This window comes from Bos mutus, chromosome 25 (genome assembly GCF_027580195.1).
Source record: "Bos mutus isolate GX-2022 chromosome 25, NWIPB_WYAK_1.1, whole genome shotgun sequence".
NCBI classification, from domain to species: Eukaryota; Metazoa; Chordata; class Mammalia; order Artiodactyla; family Bovidae; genus Bos; species Bos mutus.
Window position 1 is genome coordinate 25545491 of NC_091641.1, and position 21454 is coordinate 25566944.

A 21454-nucleotide genomic window follows, 5' to 3' on the forward strand; every position below is an offset into this window, starting at 1 on the left:
TTTGAATTGGGTTGTTTTATTGTTGTTGGAAATTTAGGAGCTCTCTAAATATTCTGGATTTTAATCCCTTTATCAGATACATTGATTTGCAAATATTTTTTCCTATTTTGTGTATTTTTCACTCTTGAATGAAGATCTCTTTTGATGCACAAAAGTTTTTAGTTTTATGTAGCCCAGTTTATCTGTTTTTTCTTTTGTTTTCTTTTAAGAGTTTTAAATGAAGTCTTAGCTTTTATGTTTAGGTCTTTGATCCATTTGACTTTTTTTTTTTGCATGTTAGTATCAGGTAACACTCCAGCTTCATTCTTTTGTAAGCAGGTATCCAGCTTTCCTAGCACCATTTGTTAAAAGGAGAAGCTGCATCTTTTATATGCTGGATTTTTTACAGTGCTGTTGTGGTCAGTTACTTTGCAAACATTTTAGTAATTTATTTTGATTATTCTTTTATGCTGTTTACTTACACTTGACAATTTATATTCTTCCTTGTTTGTATTGAACTCTGTGTCTTTCTGGTCAGAGAAGAGAAAATCGCAATCATGCGGGAGAAGCACACAGCTTTGATGAAGCCCATCGTATTTGCTTTGGAGCACGTTAGGAGCATCACAGCGGCCCCTGCAGAAACACCTCATGAAAAGTGGTTTCAGGATAACTATGGTGATGCCATTGAAAATGCTCTAGAAAAGCTGAAAACACCGTCAAACCCTGCAAAGCCCGGAAGCAGCTGGATTCCATTTAAAGAGGTATAGAAAAATCTCAAGAATGCTACTGAAATGGGAAATTCCGTGAGATAAACTTAAGTAAGGGGTCTCTTTTTACTTAGAACACAGAGAGAAGACTTTCTAAACCCATGGAATACAGCCAGTGTTCAGTTGCTATAAAGAATATAGAGAAAGGTATTTTCTTCATTTTTGAGAATTTGAGGTTAAGTGGTCCTAGGGTGGCAAACTGCATCTACTGAGGGTTCCCACCAAGGAAGAATATTCTGTAAGGTGTTAGGGAAGGGGCTTGACTGCCTGCTGTATTCTTCTCATAAAAGATTAACAAATTTAATCTTGTACCTATGTAGTTTTTCTTAGTGGAGGGGTATTCAGTATTTCTAACAGACAAAATATTCACATATAACAGCATCAATTTTTATAAGTAATTTTTTTGACAGCAGTTCTGCATAGGCTGAAGAATGCTTAGTATGTTTAAATATTTGAGAATCCTTATCTTTCATGATTTGATCCACTTAATTCTGTATTTGGTTTGCCTCTGTTTTAGCAATAGCACCATTAGTTGGGGGATCCTATTTATTACTTTATATCTTTTTCTTATCCCTTCTTTCTCTGTCCCATTCCTATAATTGATCTTAACTGATTTCCTTACTTTAGTAATGAAAAAACTGTTAAAAGCTAGACAGTGTAGAGACAAAGTACACCTGACTTTAAGGAGAAAATGTGAACAAGAGGAAATGCTACATTCAGAGGAAATGCCTTAGGAGCTCAAGACAAGAGCACTAACATGAAGGATGAAGTTTATTTGTGTGACTTAGCCAAAACTTATTTTTCTCATGTTCCAGCAGTAATTTCTTGCTTTGCGTTCTTCTCAGTAAATCAACCAGGAAACCCAGAGGAGATAGGAAGGATACTTTTTTTTATTTGGCCACAGTGCTTGGCTTGTGGGATCTCAGTTCCCCAATCAGGGGTCCTGTGTGTGCCCCCTGCAGTGGAGTCTTAACCTTTGGACCTCCCAGGAAGTCCCACTTTTAAAAAATTGATATATAGTTGATTTACAATGTTGTATTAACTTCAACTGTATAGCAAAGTGACTTTTTTAATATATATTTATTTTTCATATTCTTTTCTACTGTGGTTTATCATAGGTTATTGAGTATAATTCCCTGTGCTATACAGTAGTTCCTTGTTTATCCATCCTGTATATGCTAGTTTGCATCTGCTAATACTGATCTTTCCCTCTCCTGCACTCCTCCCATAGGGAATATTTTTTTAAAAAACCCTCTGTGTGTGTGTGAGATAAGTCATAAAGAAAAATTTTTGAAGTACTGTGTCCCTCCATAATTATATCTTCCTCTCCACAACCACTGCTCTGAATTTTGAATTAATCCTTATTAAAGAAAATAGTTTTTATTGGTACATTTCTAAATGGTATAGTTTAGCCTCTCCTGTTTTTGAATTTCATATAAATGAGATTATATTTTATGTGTATTGTATGTGTTTTACCACTTCCATAAATGATTCGTCAGCATTAGGTTTTTGCTTTTGTTTTTTTAAAATAATTCATCCATATTTTGTATACAGCTGAACATGAATAGATTATTGAACAGTACCACAGTTTATCTTTTGTCCCGTCAGTGAATACTTGAGGTGTTTCCAGTTACCTTTTTCCTTTTATGGACAAATGTTGCTAAGGATTGATTAAAATGTTTCACGTGAAAGCAGAGCCCAGAGTTCATTAATTCTGGTGTAGATTATTGAGTTAGCTAAGTAGGGATACAGCTATACATGATTCTCTCTCTGTGAGTTATTAGAAAGATTGTGTGTTTTCTGCATACTTCAAATAGTCTGAGCTCTAAATTATTACTAAATTTTCAGATGGCTTTTTTTGTGTGTGTGATTTTTTTTTAAAATTTTTTAACTTTACAATATTGTATTGGTTTTGCCATATATCAACATGAATCTGCCACAGGTATACATGTGTTCGCCATCCTGAACCCTCCCTCCTCCTTCCCTGTACCATCCCTCTGAGTTGTCCCAGTGCACCAGCCCCAAGCATCCAGTATCGTTCATCGAACCTGGACTGGCATGTTTCAGTGCCATTCTCCCAAATCATCCCACCCTCTCCCTCTCCCACAGAGTCCACAAGACTGTTCTATACATCAGTGTCTCTTTTGCTGTCTCGTATACAGGGTAAAATGTTACCATCTTTCTAAATTCCATATATATGACTTAGTATACTGTATTGGTGTTTTTCTTTCTGGCTTACTTCACTCTGTATAATAGGCTCCAGTTTCATCCACCTCATTAGAACTGATTCAAAGGTATTCTTTTTAATGGCTGAGTAATACTCCATTGTGTATATGTACCACAGCTTTCTTATCCATTCATCTGCTGATGGACATCTAGGTTGCTTCCATGTCCTGGCTATTATAAACAGTGCTGCAATGAACATTGGGGTACACGTGTCTCTTTCAATTCTAGTTTCCTCAGTGTGTATGCCCAGCAGTGGGATTGCTGGGTCATAAGGCAGTTCTATTTCCAGCTTTTTAAGGAATCTCCACACTGTTCTCCATAGTGGCTGTACTAGTTTGCATTCCCACCAACAGTATAAGAGGGTTCCCTTTTCTCCACACCCTCTCCAGCATTTATTGCTTGTAGACTTTTGGATCGCAGCCATTCTGACTGGCATGAAATGGTACCTCATAGTGGTTTTGATTTGCATTTCTGTGATAATGAGTGATGTTGAGCATCTTTTCATGTGTTTGTTAGCCCAGATGGCTTTCTTAAAGGTGTGTGCCACCTTTAAGTTACCTGCCAGTAACTTGCTATATCTTTTGTTCTTTTGCTAGGACTGAATTGATCTGTTTGAGTGTTGATTGGACATAGCTTAACACTGGGGAATTAGTTCGCTACAAGCCTTGAATTTTGTGATCACAGCAGTTATTGTTTTTCCATCTGCTATGATTTCATTGCTTATTTGGGAGAGGTCTGAACAAAGTAGAAATCACCGAGAGCATATCAGCACATCAGTGTTTCCCTTCCCAGGAAGGCCCAAATATGTAACAGCAAATTAAATGAACTAGACAAGAGGTGTTTGTATTTTAAATTTATCTTTAAGCCAGATTAAATGTAGAGGAAAGTAAGTGTGGTAATGATTATGTAAACTTTTCCTACCTTAAATATAGATAATGCTGAGTTTGCAACAGAGAGCACAGAAACGTGCAAGTTACATCTTGCGTCTTGAAGAAATCAGCCCATGGCTGGCTGCCATGACTAACACTGAAATTGCTCTTCCCGGAGAAGTCTCAGCCAGAGATACCGTCACAATCCACAGTGTTGGTGGAACCATCACAATCTTACCTACTAAAACCAAGCCAAAGAAACTTCTCTTTCTAGGATCAGATGGGAAGAGCTATCCTTATCTTTTCAAAGGTGGGATTTAAAAGAGCATTAATCTGATTATTAATGTTTTAATGCTGTGTGTGTTGTTTAGGTGAATTTCTGTATGTCATGAATAGCCTGGAGTATCATGTATTTTGATGGAAGTTGTTGGAAGCTGTGTAGTGTGATTTTCTGTTGTTTCCTCTGTTCTTGCTTATTTATGCAAGCTGGGCAACTGAGATACAGCTAATAATGCTGTATCTAATACCTTGTGACTGAATAGAATGTTCTTTAATACTGTCATTATGCCCTTTTGACTGTCAGTTCTTGACTGCTATTGCTAATTGAGAGGGACACGAAAAAATGGTGTATTTCCAGTCCCATTCCATTGTACTTCACCCTATTTGGTTATCTGTCCTAACTAATTTTGTTTCCACAGGATTGGAGGATTTACATCTGGATGAGAGAATAATGCAATTTCTGTCTATTGTAAATACCATGTTTGCAACAATCAATCGCCAGGAAACACCTCGTTTCCATGCTCGCCACTATTCTGTAACACCACTGGGAACTCGCTCAGGCCTAATCCAGTGGGTGGATGGAGCCACGCCCTTATTTGGTCTTTACAAACGATGGCAACAACGGGAAGCCGCCTTGCAAGCACAAAAGGTTGATTCCAATTAAAATACGTACTTTTATTTGTTGATAAACAAGTATATGTATTAGTTTGTTCTCTGTTATGTGTGAAATATGTCTAGGCTTACTGCCCTTGAGCATTTTTTCAACTTTATGAGAGTTAAAGAAGGAATAAACGTAATTTTAAATTTAGAGTTAATCACTATGGCATCCTGTTTTGTACCTGTGAAATTTATACTTTGATTTAGAACAGTTTTTTAGAATTCATTTTGGCTGAGTATCTGAGTGCTTAGTATGTGAAAGAAATAGTTCTAAGTACTTCATATAAAATGGTAAATTTTTAAACAGTCACAACTTTAAGTTCCAACATCTAGACAAATAAAATGATTCTAAGTAGGATAGGTATGGGAAGGAGCAAGAGTTTGAACAAAGGAGACCGTAGAACAATTACTGAAGGGTAGATCTCTGGAATTAGGAAAGGGACATCTAAATTTTTGTCTAACATGTTCCTGAATATGTGTTGTTAATTTTGTATTATGATTAAATCATATTGGTGAAGAATGAAATATGTGCATAAATGAATGATAAATTTTTTAAACAGAATTATATGTTATAAAGAAAAGTGGAACTTGGATGTTGAGCTTGAATTGAACCTCAAGAAAATATAACAGTAAACCAAGTTTTCAATAAAGTGATAATACCTAATTAAGAAAAAGATAACGTAGATTGCAGTCCAGAAGAATTGGCTATTTGATGTGTGAGATTTACCTAGCTAGGTGGAGAATGCTGCTGAAAAACCAGTTTTTAAAATACTACTTTATAGTCAAGGTAATGTTTATCCTTATTTAAGCAAAGTTAATCTTGTCTTAAAATTTTTTCCAAGGCCCAAGATTCCTACCAAACTCCTCAGAATCCTGGAATCGTACCCCGTCCTAGTGAACTTTATTATAGTAAAATTGGTCCTGCTTTGAAAGCAGTTGGGCTTAGTCTGGATGTGTCCCGCCGGGATTGGCCTCTTCATGTGATGAAGGCAGTGTTAGAAGAGTTAATGGAGGCCACGCCCCCAAATCTCCTTGCTAAAGAGCTTTGGTCATCATGTACCACCCCTGATGAGTGGTGGAGAGTCACACAGGTATGTGTTTTGTTTTGGGCTTGGTCATCAGTATTATTCTTTGCTTGCGTCCTGTCTTGTCTTGTTCACCCTCTTCCTGCTGCCCCTCTAGAATTGGTAGTTTGAGACCTGCATTTGAATCTTATATTACATTTATTTTTATGAGGCATGGCCATGACTGTATGAAGGCAGAATGAAGGGGATTATGGATGAAATGAAAAGTGGAATAAAAACTTTAGAAAGGGAAAAACTAGAGAGACTGAAGAATAGTTGTTTTTTTAAGTCCTGCATTCTGTTGATGATTAAGTAGAACAACAAGGACCTCAGTGTTGTATGCTGCTGCTCACTGTAGTCTGTGATCACATGCAGCATCCCTGAAGAGTGCCAGCTATTTATTCAGAAATAAGGGAGTAGGACTGTGGAGGCTTGTAAATTTTAGAGGATAAAGACCGTGTTGGAAGGAAATTTGCTAATAATGCCTAACTTGCTCCCCCCACCCCCTCTTCTTTAGTCTTATGCCAGATCTACTGCAGTCATGTCTATGGTCGGATACATAATTGGCCTTGGAGATAGACATCTGGATAATGTTCTCATAGATATGACGACTGGAGAGGTTGTTCACATAGATTACAATGTTTGCTTTGAAAAAGGTAAAATTAAAGTGGACTTTTTATATAAGGGTCGAGTATATTTTGGTGAAAGGACAAAAATATAATGATTTGTCTTTTCAAGGTAAAAGCCTTAGAGTTCCTGAGAAAGTACCTTTTCGAATGACACAGAACATTGAAACAGCACTGGGTGTAACTGGAGTAGAAGGTGTTTTTAGGCTTTCATGTGAGCAGGTATGTGGTTTTCTCTTATACCTCTTAGTGTACCTGTTACATTAACAAGTCCTTTGGAATGAAAAACTACATTTTAATGAGGAAGCTTGTGGCAAAACTTAATTAAAAGTTTTCTGAAAACAGGTTCTACACATTATGCGGCGTGGCAGAGAGACTCTGCTGACGCTGCTGGAGGCCTTTGTATATGACCCCCTGGTGGACTGGACAGCTGGGGGCGAGGCTGGGTTTGCTGGTGCGGTCTATGGTGGAGGGGGCCAGCAGGCTGAGAGCAAGCAGAGCAAGAGAGAGATGGAACGAGAGATCACTCGCAGCCTTTTTTCTTCGAGAGTAGCTGAAATTAAGGTGAGGCCAGTAATAATAAGTCATTGTCCCTTTTTTGTTAATAGTTAACAAGACCAGGGAATTCCTTGGTGGTCCAGTGGTTAGGACCTGGTGCTTTCACTGCCAGGGCCTGGGTTCCAGCCCTCCTCAGGGAGCTAAGATCCTGCAAGCTGTGTAATGCCACCAAAAAAAGAAAAAGGTTAACAGGTCCATAAAAAAAAAGACTGTCATGTATAATATTGAAATGGTCACAAAGTATGGCAGTTTGCTGTGATCGTTTGCTAAGAAATGCTCACATGAAAAGACACAGTCACACTCCCACGTGGGAGGTGGGTTAATGATTTGAAAAATATACCTTTTTTAGTAGACTGAATGTGTTTGCCAGTGACTATTTTAAGTGTTCTTTAACTGGATTGTCTCCTTGGTTTTGATTGGATAGTCTTCTCCTCCATGGTAGCCAGTGGTGCTGATCTTGCTTTGTGTGGCATGGTGGTAACTGCATGTTATTGTGTATTGTGGAATTGAGTCTTCATTTATGGCCATGTGAATTGATTGCATTAGTTATCTTTATAAAAATGAGGGTGATCCACACTGGCTTTGTTGAGATTTAAGTATGATAGCATGTGCAGAACATCCTTCTAACATGATCCTTTTGGCATACATCCTCATACCTCACAGTCGGCCTTATAAGAATCTTCCTAATTATGTCTTTTTACAGGTGAACTGGTTTAAAAACAGAGATGAGATGCTGGTTGTACTTCCCAAGCTGGACAGCAGCTTAGATGAATACCTGAGCTTGCAAGAGCAACTAACAGATGTGGAGAAACTGCAGGGCAAACTGCTGGAAGAAATTGAGTTTCTAGAAGGAGCTGAAGGAGTGGATCATCCTTCTCATACTCTGCAACACAGGTTTAAAACAAGTGTTGAACTCTTAATTTATCTTTATTCCATTAAGGAGAACTTTTTATTTGTGTGAACATTATCAACTTGAATTAGAATTGTTGCAGCAACTCACATGAATAATCAAAGCTCTCGCAAGAACTGCAGTTTTGAAGTATTAATAGAATTCACTTAAATTTTCAGCTTCATTGTATTTAGACATTTGAGTTACTGTGGGAGATGGACATAGTGGTTAGAACCGTGAACTTGGATTCAGAAAACCTGGGATTTTGGTTTTTTCCTCTGCAGTTTATGTCTGAATCCTTATTCATTTGTATGGTGGGTTTTGTCCACATGGCCAAGTTTTTCTGAGCTTTGATCTAAGTGAGTGAACCTCACATAGAGTGGGTGCCTGGCTCAGTGAAGGGTGGTTAAATGTGCAAGTGCCAGACACTGCAGGAGATGCTGAGATTACAGAGATCTTCTGATCTCAGTCTTCCACACTTCAAATAACTCTGGTAAATGTGGTAGAATTTTGTTTAAAATGTTGCGAGTATAGTTAGGGGACTATAGCCTCAGGAAAAAAACCAGAGGAGAAAAGGACATTTGAGTGGTGTCCTCAAGATTAAAAAGGAGCTTACCAGGCAGTCCAAGTATGAGCAAAATGTACTTTTAGAGTGATGAAAATTCCCAGCAGTCAATTAAAATTTTTTCCTTCCATTAGGTATTCTGAACACACTCAACTACAGACTCAGCAGAGAGCTGTTCAGGAAGCAATCCAGGTGAAGCTGAATGAATTTGAACAGTGGATAACACACTATCAGGCCGCGTTCAGTAATTTGGAAGCGACACAGCTGGCCAGTTTGCTTCAGGAGATAAGCACACAGATGGACCTTGGTATGTTAGATGTACATGTGAGCATGTGAGTTTTGTTGTTATGTGTTTTTGTGTGGAGTTCTGGTTTGTACTCCTTTCAATGACTGCTGATTTGAAACAGCTTCACTGTAATGGATAATTATCTTTTACCAAAAGGTCCTCCCAGCTACGTGCCGGCAACAGCCTTTCTGCAGAATGCTGGCCAGGCCCACTTGATTAGCCAGTGTGAGCAGCTAGAAGGGGAGGTTGGTGCCCTCCTGCAGCAGAGGCGCTCGGTGCTGCGAGGCTGTCTGGAGCAGCTGCATCACTACGCAACTGTTGCTCTGCAGTATCCAAAGGCCATATTTCAGAAACATCGAATTGAGCAGTGGAAGACCTGGATGGAAGAGCTCATCTGTAATACCACAGTAGAACGCTGTCAGGAACTTTACAGGAAGTAAGTTGATCACTCTCGATTTTCTTTACTTCTCATTGGGACTGGAAGCAAAGTTGTGTTCATATTTTCAATTGCATAGTATTTCATTTTCTGAAAGAAATGATTGATAGATGGAATTTGAATGGAGTCACTTTCTTGTGGTTTTAAGAGGGTTTAAACTCCTGTTTTGGAGAAGGCAATGGCACCCCACTCCAGTACTCTTGCCTGGAAAATCCCATGGACGGAGGAGCCTGGTAGGCTGCAGTCCATGGAGTCGCTAAGAGACAGACTGAGCGACTTCACTTTCACTTTTCACTTTCATGCATTGGAGAAGGAAATGGCAACCCACTCTAGTGTTCTTGCCTGGAGAATCCCAGGGACGGGGGAGCCTGGTGGGCTGCTGTCTGTGGGGTCGCACAGAGTTGGACATGACTGAAGAGACTTAGCAGCAGCAGCAAACTCTTGTTTTCCTTTATAAGACAGTGTTTTCTGTAATTAGTTAAAATGTATCTCACTCTTAGATAAAATGTATCTAAGAGTGATGTGATCAGGTAAAGAGAGCTGAATTCACACTGTTTCTGTTACTTAAATCATTTTTAGAAGTTACTTTTGCTCTTGAAACCTTCTCTGTAAATGGAAATAATGATTTCTGCTCTGTATCAAATACAGTAGTCCATCTTGTCTTTTTTAGTATTTTGTAAGGTGTGAACTTTCTTTTCAAGCACCTCTTTCTCTTTTTTAAAGATATGAAATGCAGTATGCGCCCCAGCCACCCCCAACAGTGTGTCAGTTCATCACGGCCACTGAGATGACCCTGCAGCGGTACGCAGCCGACATCAACAGCCGACTTATCAGACAGGTGGAACGCTTGAAACAGGAAGCTGTCACTGTACCGGTTTGTGAAGATCAGTTGAAAGAAATTGAACGTTGTATCAAAGTTTTCCTTCACGAGAATGGAGAGGAAGGATCTTTGAGTCTAGCAAGTGTTATTATTTCTGCCCTTTGTACTCTCACAAGGTGAGTCAGCTGACATATCATTGAGACTGTTTCGTTGTCCTGCAAACATTAGTGCTTATTGAGAGAGTTCATGTGTTTTTTGTTTAATCCCAAAATTAAGGTATCCTTGTACTTTCTGTTAGTCTTTCCCAGTGTAAGACTGCTTTATTTTTTTTTTCTCCCAGATTTTGAGGTATCCTATTTGTGTGGGTTCCACTAAGTCAGTTTCACTGTACAAATATTTATCTCATTCAGGCGTAACCTAATGATGGAAGGTGCAGCGTCGAGTGCTGGAGAGCAGCTGGTTGATCTGACTTCTCGGGATGGAGCCTGGTTCTTGGAGGAACTCTGCAGTATGAGCGGAAATGTCACATGTCTGGTTCAGTTACTGAAGCAGTGTCATTTAGTGCCACAAGACTTAGACATTCCTAACCCCATGGAAGCATCTGAGGCCGTTCATTTGGCTAATGGTGTATACACCTCACTTCAGGTGAGCACTTCTAAATTAGCTTAAATTTTGTAAGTTTGTTTTAAATGTTGAGCGTTGTATTTTTCATCTCTGGTTCTGAAAAGCAGTTTGACTTCCTCAACCTTTAATGTTGCTTTATCTAAACTCAGGAAGCATTAAAATAGGTTTCTTACATATTTACAGGAATTAAATTCAAATTTCCGGCAAATCATATTTCCAGAAGCACTGAGATGTTTAATGAAAGGAGAATACACGTTAGAAAATATGCTTCATGAGCTGGACAGTCTTATTGAGCAGACAACTGATGGTGTTCCTCTGCAGACTCTAGTTGAATCTCTTCAAGCCTATTTAAGAAATGCAGCTATGGGACTTGAGGAAGAAACACATGCTCATTACATCGATGTTGCCAGGCAAGTGAATGCTAAGCTGTGCTGTTTTCTTGTGAAAGAGTTGGGAAGCCAGATACATTTTAAGTTTTATCTATCTTGGGCCATGCTGGGTCTTCATTGCTGCTCAGGCTTTCTCTAGTTGTGGGAGCAGGGGCTGTTGTGCAGCTGCAGTGGCTCCAGCTTTTCATTGCGGTGGCTTCCCTTGCTGTGGCTCCTGGGCTCTAGGGCACATGGGCTTCCGTAGTCGTGGCTTGTAGGCTCAGCAGTTGCAGTTCCTGGGCTCTGGAGCACAGGCTCAATAGTTGTGGTACACGGGCGTAGTTGCTCCAAGGCGTGTGGAATCTTCGCAGATCAGGCGTGCAACCCGTATCTCCTTTATTAGCAGGTGGATTCCTTATCACTGAGCCACTAGGGAAGCCTCAGTGTATCTTTTTAAAAAAACTTTCATTTGGGGGAATTCCTTGGTGATGCAGTGGTTAGGATTCTGCACTTGGAAAGGGTGCAGTTTCAGTCCCTGGTAGATTCTGCAAGCCGTATGGCATGGCTGAAACAAACAAAATCAAAACAACATTTCCCGTCCCCACCCCCCCCCAAAGCAAAAAAAACCCTTTTATTTGGAAATAATTACAGATTCATAGGAAGTTGTATTTTTAAAAAAAAAACATTGCTCAGGGATGTCTTATGTAGCCTTCATCCCTCCTTCATTGTAGCATCTTGCATACCTGTGGTACAGTAGCAACACCATGAAGTTGACTTTGGTACAGTCCACAGAGCTTACTCAGGTTTTACCAGTTACATGTGTGCGCGCGCGCGTGTGTGTGTGTGTGTGTGGTTTTATTACATACACATACATATTCTTTAAGGGCTGTAGTTTTTACCATACTTGTGCTCACACACAAAGTGGAATGTGGTATTTTTAAGCCAGCACTTGGAATTCAATGGGAGCATCTGAGCCAGTTTAGTTTGCTAATTTGAGTATACATGTCACTTCAAGTGAACACTTGTTAGCTTAAGTTTTATAAGTTTGTTTTAGGTATTGAACTTTGTATTTCTCAACTCTTAAATCTAGGAAAACAGTTTGACTTTGAAACATGTAGAGCTTGAACAGTTTCTTCAGCCATGCAGTGTACCTAAAGCTAAACCCTAAGCCCCTTTGTGCCTTGTGATTCAGGACCCCTTTCTTTGGCATTCTGTCCAGTTACTGTCAGAAAATGTAATTGAGAGAGTAGCAATGAATTGACCCAATACTTCCTCCCATGGGAAAATTACAAGATATAAGAAAGCAGAGAGAACAGTATAATGAACTCCCATTTTACCACCTTCAGTAATTATCTACACTGTGATTAATCCTGCCCCCCTCATCCCCCCCCCTTTTTTTTTTGCTTCTGGTTAATCTTGTTTAAATTGTACTTCTCTGGTTACTTTGAATCAAATACCTTTTCATTCTTAAACTGCAGGAGAAATGTATATCTAAAATGTAGACTTACTTTCTTAAGAGGCCCTTATTTCATAAGAAAGGGTAATAACTCCTTGATGTTTTCTTTTATCCTGCATTCAAATTTTTCCTATTTTCTCATGTTTCTTTTAGTTTTATCATAAAATTTAAAAAAACAACTGTAATTAGTATAGCATAAACATTTGCCAGCTAAATAATGAGATTATTTGTGCAGGAGCTTTATCATAAAGTTCCTAGCATTATTTTAAAAGTTAGATGCTAAGCCTGTACACTTTTCTTTGTCACAAAAGTTCAGCCCTTACTTTCCCTTGATGTCTAATCTAGATTCCCTTTACTCTCAAATGGAGGAATGTTTACTTCATGTATGCACTGGGTGACAGACTTCATGTTTGATTCTGCTACAGCCTGTTTGTATCTTGTGTTAGAGAAACTTTTTGGTAATTTAAATGAAAATTTTATACCATCATATAGCTCTTTTTCCATTATAAATTTCTCTGATAGCCTAAACTTACATAAAATGTTTAACATGGTACTTGGATACATAAACACAATGCAAGTCTTCAGTTAATTATAATGTGAGAGCAAATTTCTCAAGACCTACCTTCAAACTATGCATTATTCAAAACTCAGCATGCGAAAAAGGATAGCTATTTCCATTCATTGTCTGTAGCTGACTCTGTCATGTGACAGTAGTGTGAAGATACTTGACAACTTTTGCTGGGTCCACCAGCTTTAGAATTGTGTGCCTCTTGATTTTTTTTTTTAATATTGGAAGTGTAAATTATCTTACGTTCTGTATATAAAGAGATACTATAATATTTTGTATAGTTCTTTTTAAATTGTCATAACTTCAGTTTGCATAAAATTTAATCACATGAACAATGGCTAATAACACTCCTTCCTTCATAAAAAGACTTTTTCCTAGACTCTGCATACTAGCTGTAAGACTTGTTGATCTTAACGTTTCCCCCCAAATATATTACTGTTTAGGAATGGTTTTAACTCCTTTTTCTTTTCCTCTAGAATGCTTCATGCTCAGTATGGTGAATTAATCCAACCAAGAAATGGTTCAGTTGATGAAACACCAAAAATGTCAGCTGGCCAGATGCTTTTGGTAGCATTTGATGGCATGTTTGCCCAAGTTGAGACTGCTTTTGGCTTATTGGTTGAAAAGGTAAATAATTGACCTGGTTTGATGAATAATGCAAGTGTAGTAAAGTAGTTGCTGCGTGTTTGAAGAGTGGAGAAGTGAACTTTCTTTTCTTTCATTTACATAGCTAAATAAGATGGAAATTCCTATAGCTTGGCGAAAGATTGACATAATACGGGAAGCCAGGAGCACTCAGGTCAATTTTTTTGATGATGATAATCACCGACAGGTGCTGGAAGAGATCTTCTTTCTAAAACGACTACAGACAATTAAGGAGTTCTTTCGGCTCTGTGGTACCTTTTCTAAAACTTTGTCAGGTAATATTTCACACTTAAGCCAGATTTAGTTGTACTTTGGAGGGAAATGGGATAGAGTAGGCTTAATTTAACTGTAAATTAAAATCTTAAGTTCATGGAAGTCTTCAAATTCTTAAGTTAGCATTATCACCTTATTTTAGTATTGTATGAAATACTTAAAGAAATATTTCCTTTTTTAGGATCAAGTTCACTTGAAGATCAGAATACTGTAAATGGGCCTGTACAGATTGTCAATGTGAAAACCCTTTTTAGAAACTCTTGTTTCAGTGAAGACCAGATGGCCAAACCAATAAAGGCATTCACAGCTGACTTTGTGCGGCAGCTCCTGATTGGACTCCCGAACCAAGCCCTGGGCCTCACACTGTGCAGCTTCATCAGTGCTCTAGGGGTAGACATCATTGCGCAGGTGGAGGCGAAGGATTTTGGTGCTGAAAGCAAAGTTTCTGTTGACGATCTGTGTAAGAAGGCGGTGGAGCACAACATCCAGATCGGGAAGTTCTCTCAGCTGGTCATGAACAGGGCGACTGTGCTGGCGAGCTCCTACGACACTGCCTGGAAGAAGCACGACTTGGTACGCAGGCTGGAGACCAGCATCGCCTCCTGCAAGACAAGCCTGCAGCGTGTCCAGCTGCACATCGCCATGTTTCAGGTAAGTATTTCCCTTCATAAAGGGGTAAGCCGGGAGATTATTGTAGAACAATATAAAGAGGAGAACATTTTAAACTTGCCAAATTGTGCCAACCTGGAACAAACACAGCTTTAACATTGCTGTAACATTTCTCGGTTACAGAGTTGTGATCATTTTATGTTTATAGTTTGTGTCCTTTTAATTAGTTTCCATCAGTGTTTTATGGTTAGTGTTATCATTAAATATTATTTGTAAATGTAATTTCTTGTTCTTTTAATTGGAGTATAATTGCTTTACAACGTGTGTTCATTTCTGCTGTACAACAGAGTGAATTAACTGTGCATATACATATATCCCCTCCCTACTGAGCCTCCCTGTCCCCCACCCTGTATATGTAATTTCTAACAATTAAATTTATTTGTTAGGTGTATATATTCCTTGTGTACTGCCTAACTCAATTACTTCCAAAGTGACATCTGTTTCCCTGAATCTCTAAGCTCTCTACATACATCCTGTCATCATTTGGGAACTGTTTTTAAGAAGCCTGTTTTTGTCCTTTGTTTCGGGGCAGTACAGGCTTTGGGAGTGAGATAGATTTGGATTTGGGTATATGAACTTACCTTTAACCTCCCTTAAGATCTGATTTCCTTACCTATAGAATGGGGACAGTACTCTCTTAAAGGTTGATGACTGTGTGGATTAAAAATGATGATCTGGGACTTCCCTGGTGACACAGCGGATAAGTATCCGCCTGCTAATGCAGGGAACACAGATTTGATCCCTGGTCTGGGAAGATCCCACATGCCTTGGAGTAACTAACTACTGAGCAACTACCTACTGTGCGCCACAACTACTGAGCCCATGTGCTGCAACTTCTGAAGCTTGCGTGCACTGGAACCTGTGCTCTGCAACAAGGGAAGCCACTGCAGCGAGAAGCCCACGCACTGCAACAAGAGTAGCCCCACTCTGAGCAGCTAGAAAAAGCCCGCACAGCAGCAAAGACCCAGCACTGCCAAAAACACTTTTTTAAAAAAAGAAAAAAAAAATGGTGATCTGTGTAAGATAATAAGCACAGTATAAATTATAGATTTTTTTCTTATTTCTTTACTTCAGTATATTGTCAGTAGCTTCAGACAGGTGGACTCATGGAGTAGCACTGGGGCTGTAGTATCAGGGGTTCTGGTTTGGCCCAAACGTTGTTTACTTTGTATCATTTATATTGAAGCCGCTTCCCAAGAGTGAGTTGGTGGGACATGGAACCAGTGTATTTTTCTCTTTGCAGTTTTATCAGTTTGCTGGTTTCTTAGGTCATAAGTTAAGAAAAGTAATTTATTCAGATTCTGAAGTTACATTTATTATAGGTTAGCAGTCCATCTAGCACATTGGGAATTTTTTTTTTAATAACATCTATTTAAAAAAATCTTTTATTTACTGGCTGTTTTGGGTCTTTGTTGGCTGTACGCTAGTTGTGAAGAGTAGGGACTGCTCTCCATTTGTGGTGCACAGGCTTCTCATTGCGGTGGCTTCCCTTGTTGCAGAGTACAGGCTCTAGGCACACAGGCTTCAGTAACTATGGTGCACAGGCTCAGTACTTGTGGCGCACAGGCTTAGTTGCTCCACAGCATGTGGGATCTTCCCAGACCAGTGTCCCTTGCATTGCAAAGTGGATTCTTAACCACTAGACCACCAGGGAAAGCCCCATGTTGGGCTTTTCTTGGCATTTATTTTACTTCAAAAAAATAATGTTGAAAGGTTTATTTAATACATTTTAGAGTTTATTCATTGAAAAAGTTGACAACTACATGGAAAATATTATAAAAGTCCTTCCAGTTTTGTTCATCTGAACATATTGTAAGCTAGCACAATATATAACTTTAAAATTTCAGCTCAGATGTCCCTTGGCCTTCTGGGGCCACCATACAGTGTACAGAATGCACGCGTAAGATGGCTTGATCCCCTGTCAGCACTTGCCTGCACCTTTCTGTTATTCTGCCACTTGTAGGTTCACTGGAGAATTCCTCCTCCTCTGACTGCTGCCATTGTCTCTCTCAGTTACTTGCTTAGCTCCCATGCTGGGCAACTCTTCTACCTACTGTGCTTGTTCCAGCCTCTGAACTGGAGATTATTTTCGGGGGATTGTGTAGGAAACTTTTACTTTTACTAGGAAATGCCTTCAGAATTGCTGTTTAAATACTGCATATCCGTGATCCAAGAAATTTATCAGCCATTCTCTACCTCAGGAAATTTTCCATCTGGTTAATTCTTTTACTGAGTTTCTGTTACTCTTCCCTGCCCACCCTGCCCTGCTGCACCTGGACTTTTTACCACCTCCCCCAGTCCTTCCCCTAATGTCACTTCCCCTCTCTTGGTTTTTTCCCCTGCTTACTTTATTACATTTCTTTTTCTTTGAACAGTGGCAGCATGAAGATCTCCTTATCAATAGACCACAAGCCATGTCTGTCACACCTCCCCCTCGTTCTGCCATATTAACCAGCATGAAAAAGAAACTCCATACTCTGAGCCAGATTGAAACTTCAATTGCAACAGTTCAGGTACGTTTTGTCATTTCCTCCTCCTGGCACATCTTACTTTTAGAAATGGTCTCTGCTGTGGTGAAGTGCTCTGTTCAGTCTGTCCTTGGCTTTTAAGTCACAGGAACTTTAATACCTTTTTCACTTTTATTTTTAATTTGTGTCTTTTTTTTCTTATCTTCCAAAGTAACTGAATCTTAGCAGTATATTTTGAACCAAGAATACAGACATACTAAATATTTCAAATTTTTAATGAACTATTTAAGAATTTTTAATGGCTATTACTGTGCCATTATACATTAACGTTGGTAATGGTAAAAACTTGAATACCAAATTTGTTTTCTGAAAGTTTGGCATATTATTAATATCCATGAAGTTTAGTTCTATCTTCCTTCTATTGTGTAGTTAATGGAATTTTGTGATATCAAAAGCAGCAGAACATTTTTCTAAACCATCATTTTTGACTATTTTTGGGTCACATCAGCAAAATATTTAATCTCACCTTTTTTTCAACAAGAGAAACTGGTCTTGATGATGGTTTTATATACATCTCTGGTATTCTTATATATTCAGTAGTAACTGACATTTTTCTGTTTTTATAGTTTAATATTAGTATAATTACAATCACTGTAATAATATTTTTTAAATTTTTAATAGAACTTTTCTTGAGCTCACTTCTTTGAAGATTGAAATACCTTTTCTCTACAGCATATTAGTCCTAGTTTTCACTTTAGAGATTGAACTCATGCCCTTTCTGATTCTAGAGGTGTCTGTGTGTGAGCGGGTGGGGGGCGAAAAGTATGAATGGGAACTCCGCCACTTGAAATGTTGAGTACATAATGAAGCAACTTTGTTATGTAAAACCTTTGTATTATGATAATCTGGCTGGATTTTTTACCATTATTCATGAATGTTTCCATTTGTGGGAATCTGATTTTCATCTTTTACAATCAAAGATATAAATGGACTTTCTCATAGATAGCATATATAGTGCAGTGGGAATTTGGTATGACAGGGTTTTGTTTTTTTTTTAAAGACTATTTAGAAATGAAAATGAAACTTCTTTCTGCAAAATAAACTGAAAGCCAGTCCTTGCCTTCTCAGATATGTTTAGTCTTAAATACTCTATATGAAGTCAAGATTAATTCCAAAAGGTGACAGTTTGTTAAAGATGTTTTCTAAGTTACTTATGCCATCCTATTTCTTTTGAATCTCTCTTATTCATATAAAATGCTCAACAGATAGGAAGTGGAGTCCTATTCACTGAGATTCTGCTGGCTTTTATAGGAGAAACTGGCAGCACTTGAAGCAAGTATTGAACAGCGACTCAAATGGGCAGGTGGTGCCAACCCTGCACTGGCACCTGTACTACAGGATTTTGAAGCAACAATAGCTGAAAGAAGAAATCTTGTCCTTAAGGAGAGCCAAAGAGCAAGTCAGGTATGGGCACCTGTGTGTGCCATCTTATTTTCAGTTACAGGATAATATAACTCATTATATAATCAGGCACAACATTGAACTAATATGATTCCCATATCCCATATATCCATTACCAGAATTTAATAATTGTCAACTTAAGTCCTACTTTATTTTCTGTATACTCCCTACCCTAAATTTAATGGTAATCTCAAATATTATATCATTTTATCTGTAAATATTTCAGTATGTATATATAAGATGAGAACTAGTTAGTAACATAATCACAATACTATTACTGTACCTTGAAAGATGTCCTTAATATTGTCAAATAAGCCGTTAGTGTTTTCTGATCTAAATGGTAAAATTATGTAGGAGTAGAAGCAGAAGGGGGGAGCATTTCAGATTGGAATTTAGATATAGCACAAACAAATTTAAGCTAAATATGATAACAGTTTTTCTATGGAGTAAAATTTGTGTTAAAAAAGAATCATGCAGAAGATGTGTTTACCTAACTTTACTTAGGTGCTTTTTGGCCTTCTCAGACTTGACAGCATCAACCTAAAAGTGTTAATTTATTTACAGCTTTTATAAGAAGTGGGTCTGAGAGTCATACATTCATACATTTTCAGGACCTGGTCCTAAATTCTGGAAATGAATAGGTAGTATTATTTTTCTTTCATTAATTGCAATTTTTTTTCCTCATTGTGATGGTTCCACTCTTTTTCCTCTTCACAGGTCACTTTCCTCTGCAGCAATATCATTCATTTTGAAAGTTTACGAACTAGAACTGCAGAAGCCTTAAACCTGGATGCTGCATTATTTGAACTAATCAAACGGTGTCAGCAAATGTGTTCATTTGCATCACAGTTTAACAGTTCAGTCTCTGAGTTAGAGCTTCGTTTATTACAGAGGGTGGTAAGTCTTGATTCTTGGGAGTGAATAGATTTGGTAATTTAAATAAGACCAACTATATGCTCTCAAAATCAATATATTCACTAGTCTACATTTATTGAGCATGTACTGTATATGAGATATTGTGAAGAATTCAAGGATGACTAAATCTTTCTTTTATCCCCAAAGGAACTTATTTATACAAATAATACAGTGAATGAAATGAAAAAGTGAAAAGAACTCTCAGAGCTATAAGTAGAGCTATAAGTAGAATCACTGTAGGGGTTCCTAGGGAAGGAGAGAGATAATGTGTAGCAAATGACTCAGATGCACTTTGGAAAGTAGGATAGCAGACAGAGGGCTAGTGGAGGACGAATGCTGGAATATCAAGTTAATAAATTCAGCATTTCTACTTTGTGGGAAGGCTTTAGACTATGTATTAGGACGCCCTGGTTTTATTTTAAAGAGTTACTTACAGTGCCTGGGGTCCTAGCTGTGTGTCATGTTTGTTACTCCAAATATATTTTCTTAGGTTTTAAACTTTAAGCGTTTGTTCCCTGTATAATTAGGCAGAAAAGTAAAAATCTTAGTTTGTATTTTGTAGATTGTTTAAATTATCAAGTATTTCTAAAAATTTATTTAAATTTTTAAGAAAACACTTTTCTAGTGAATTAATTCATGACTCAGCAACTAAGGTTCTTTGTATCAACTTGAGTTACGATTATCTTTTGATATGATGTTGAGGAAAAGAATCTTATATTTTTCTGGCTGATTCTTAAAATCAAACAAACCCTTATTCTCTTTAGGACACGACTCTTGAACATCCTATTGGCAGCTCTGAGTGGCTTTTGTCAGCACACAAACAACTGACCCAGGATATGTCTACTCAGAGAGCAATTCAGACAGAGAAAGAGCAACAAATAGAAACAGTCTGTGAAACAATTCAGAATCTGGTTGATAATATAAAGACTGTGCTCACTGGCCATAACCGGCAGCTTGGAGATGTCAAACATCTCCTGAAAGCAATGGCCAAGGTAAGATTAATACCATTGACACATAATTACTCTCCCCCCTTTTATAAAATTACAAAAGAGTTTTATTCATGAGAAAAAAACCTAATTTCTCCAGGGTCATATTTCTGGTTTGTCACTGAGTTTATTTGTGTTTTCATCAGCTGTCAACTGTTTTTTTTTAAGCAGGTAGTAAATAGTATTCTGATTCTGTACACAGAGAAACTGGTGCTTAGAGAAACTAATTTATACAAAGTCACATAACTTATAGAAGAGCTGAAACTTGAACTTAGTCTCACAGAGTATTTAGATTTCTAACTTCTCTTCTGGCTCCCAACTCAAATCATATAGTTTGCTTCCAAAATAAATGAAATATTGCCTCTTCTTTCCAGTATTGTATAGAATCTAGATAGTAAGGAAACAGTCCTCAGAAAAGGCTTTATTATCACAAAACAGTAGATCATTTACTTTTTGAGTTTTTTTGTTTTTGGTTGTATCATATGGCTTGTGGGACCTCAACCAGGGATCAAACCCATGTTCCCCCCTGCAGTGGAAGCATGGAGTCCTAACCACTGGACTGCCAGGGAAGTCCCTGGATTTCTTTTTAGTTGGAGTTTTTATTTGTGCTGGAAACAAGATTCCTATTGAAAAGAAGTTATTAATAAATTGTAATAAGCAGATTAAATACATTGATACTAAAAAGCCACTTATTAGTCTGAAGAGTAATACTAAAACAAATACCATTTTTCTTAATCATTAACATGTTGATTCTAGGATGAAGAAGCCGCTCTGGCAGATGGTGAAGATGTTCCCTATGAGAACAGTGTTAGGCAGTTCTTGGGTGAATATAAATCATGGCAAGACAACATTCAGACAGTGCTGTTTACATTAGTCCAAGCCATGGGTCAGGTTCGAAGTCAAGAACATGTTGAAATGCTCCAGGAAATAACTCCCACCTTGAAAGAACTGAAAACGCAAAGTCAGAGGTAAGAATGCTTTCAGGCCTGAATTTAAAATG

General features: G+C 38.1%; 1 protein-coding gene across 5 annotated transcripts in view; it reads left to right on the plus strand.

The window, feature by feature from the left end:
* Nucleotides 1–21454, plus strand: part of SMG1 (SMG1 nonsense mediated mRNA decay associated PI3K related kinase) — a 98969-nt gene that overhangs the window by 68887 nt on the left and 8628 nt on the right. For 4 of the 5 annotated variants that reach the window (XM_070362186.1, XM_070362185.1, XM_070362187.1 and 1 more), the window contains 21 exons: nt 518–740; nt 3905–4151; nt 4540–4769; nt 5620–5868; nt 6359–6497; nt 6580–6689; nt 6813–7031; nt 7729–7919; nt 8614–8786; nt 8922–9201; nt 9925–10197; nt 10432–10666; nt 10829–11055; nt 13514–13664; nt 13768–13957; nt 14137–14606; nt 17000–17137; nt 18404–18556; nt 19271–19450; nt 20233–20460; nt 21211–21422. In XM_070362186.1, coding sequence (XP_070218287.1) covers nt 518–740; nt 3905–4151; nt 4540–4769; nt 5620–5868; nt 6359–6497; nt 6580–6689; nt 6813–7031; nt 7729–7919; nt 8614–8786; nt 8922–9201; nt 9925–10197; nt 10432–10666; nt 10829–11055; nt 13514–13664; nt 13768–13957; nt 14137–14606; nt 17000–17137; nt 18404–18556; nt 19271–19450; nt 20233–20460; nt 21211–21422 — 4518 coding nt within the window. Of the gene's footprint in view, nt 1–517; nt 741–3904; nt 4152–4539; nt 4770–5619; nt 5869–6358; nt 6498–6579; nt 6690–6812; nt 7032–7728; nt 7920–8613; nt 8787–8921; nt 9202–9924; nt 10198–10431; nt 10667–10828; nt 11056–13513; nt 13665–13767; nt 13958–14136; nt 14607–16999; nt 17138–18357; nt 18557–19270; nt 19451–20232; nt 20461–21210; nt 21423–21454 lie in introns of those variants that run through there. The other variant, XM_070362188.1, reaches the window with a different exon arrangement.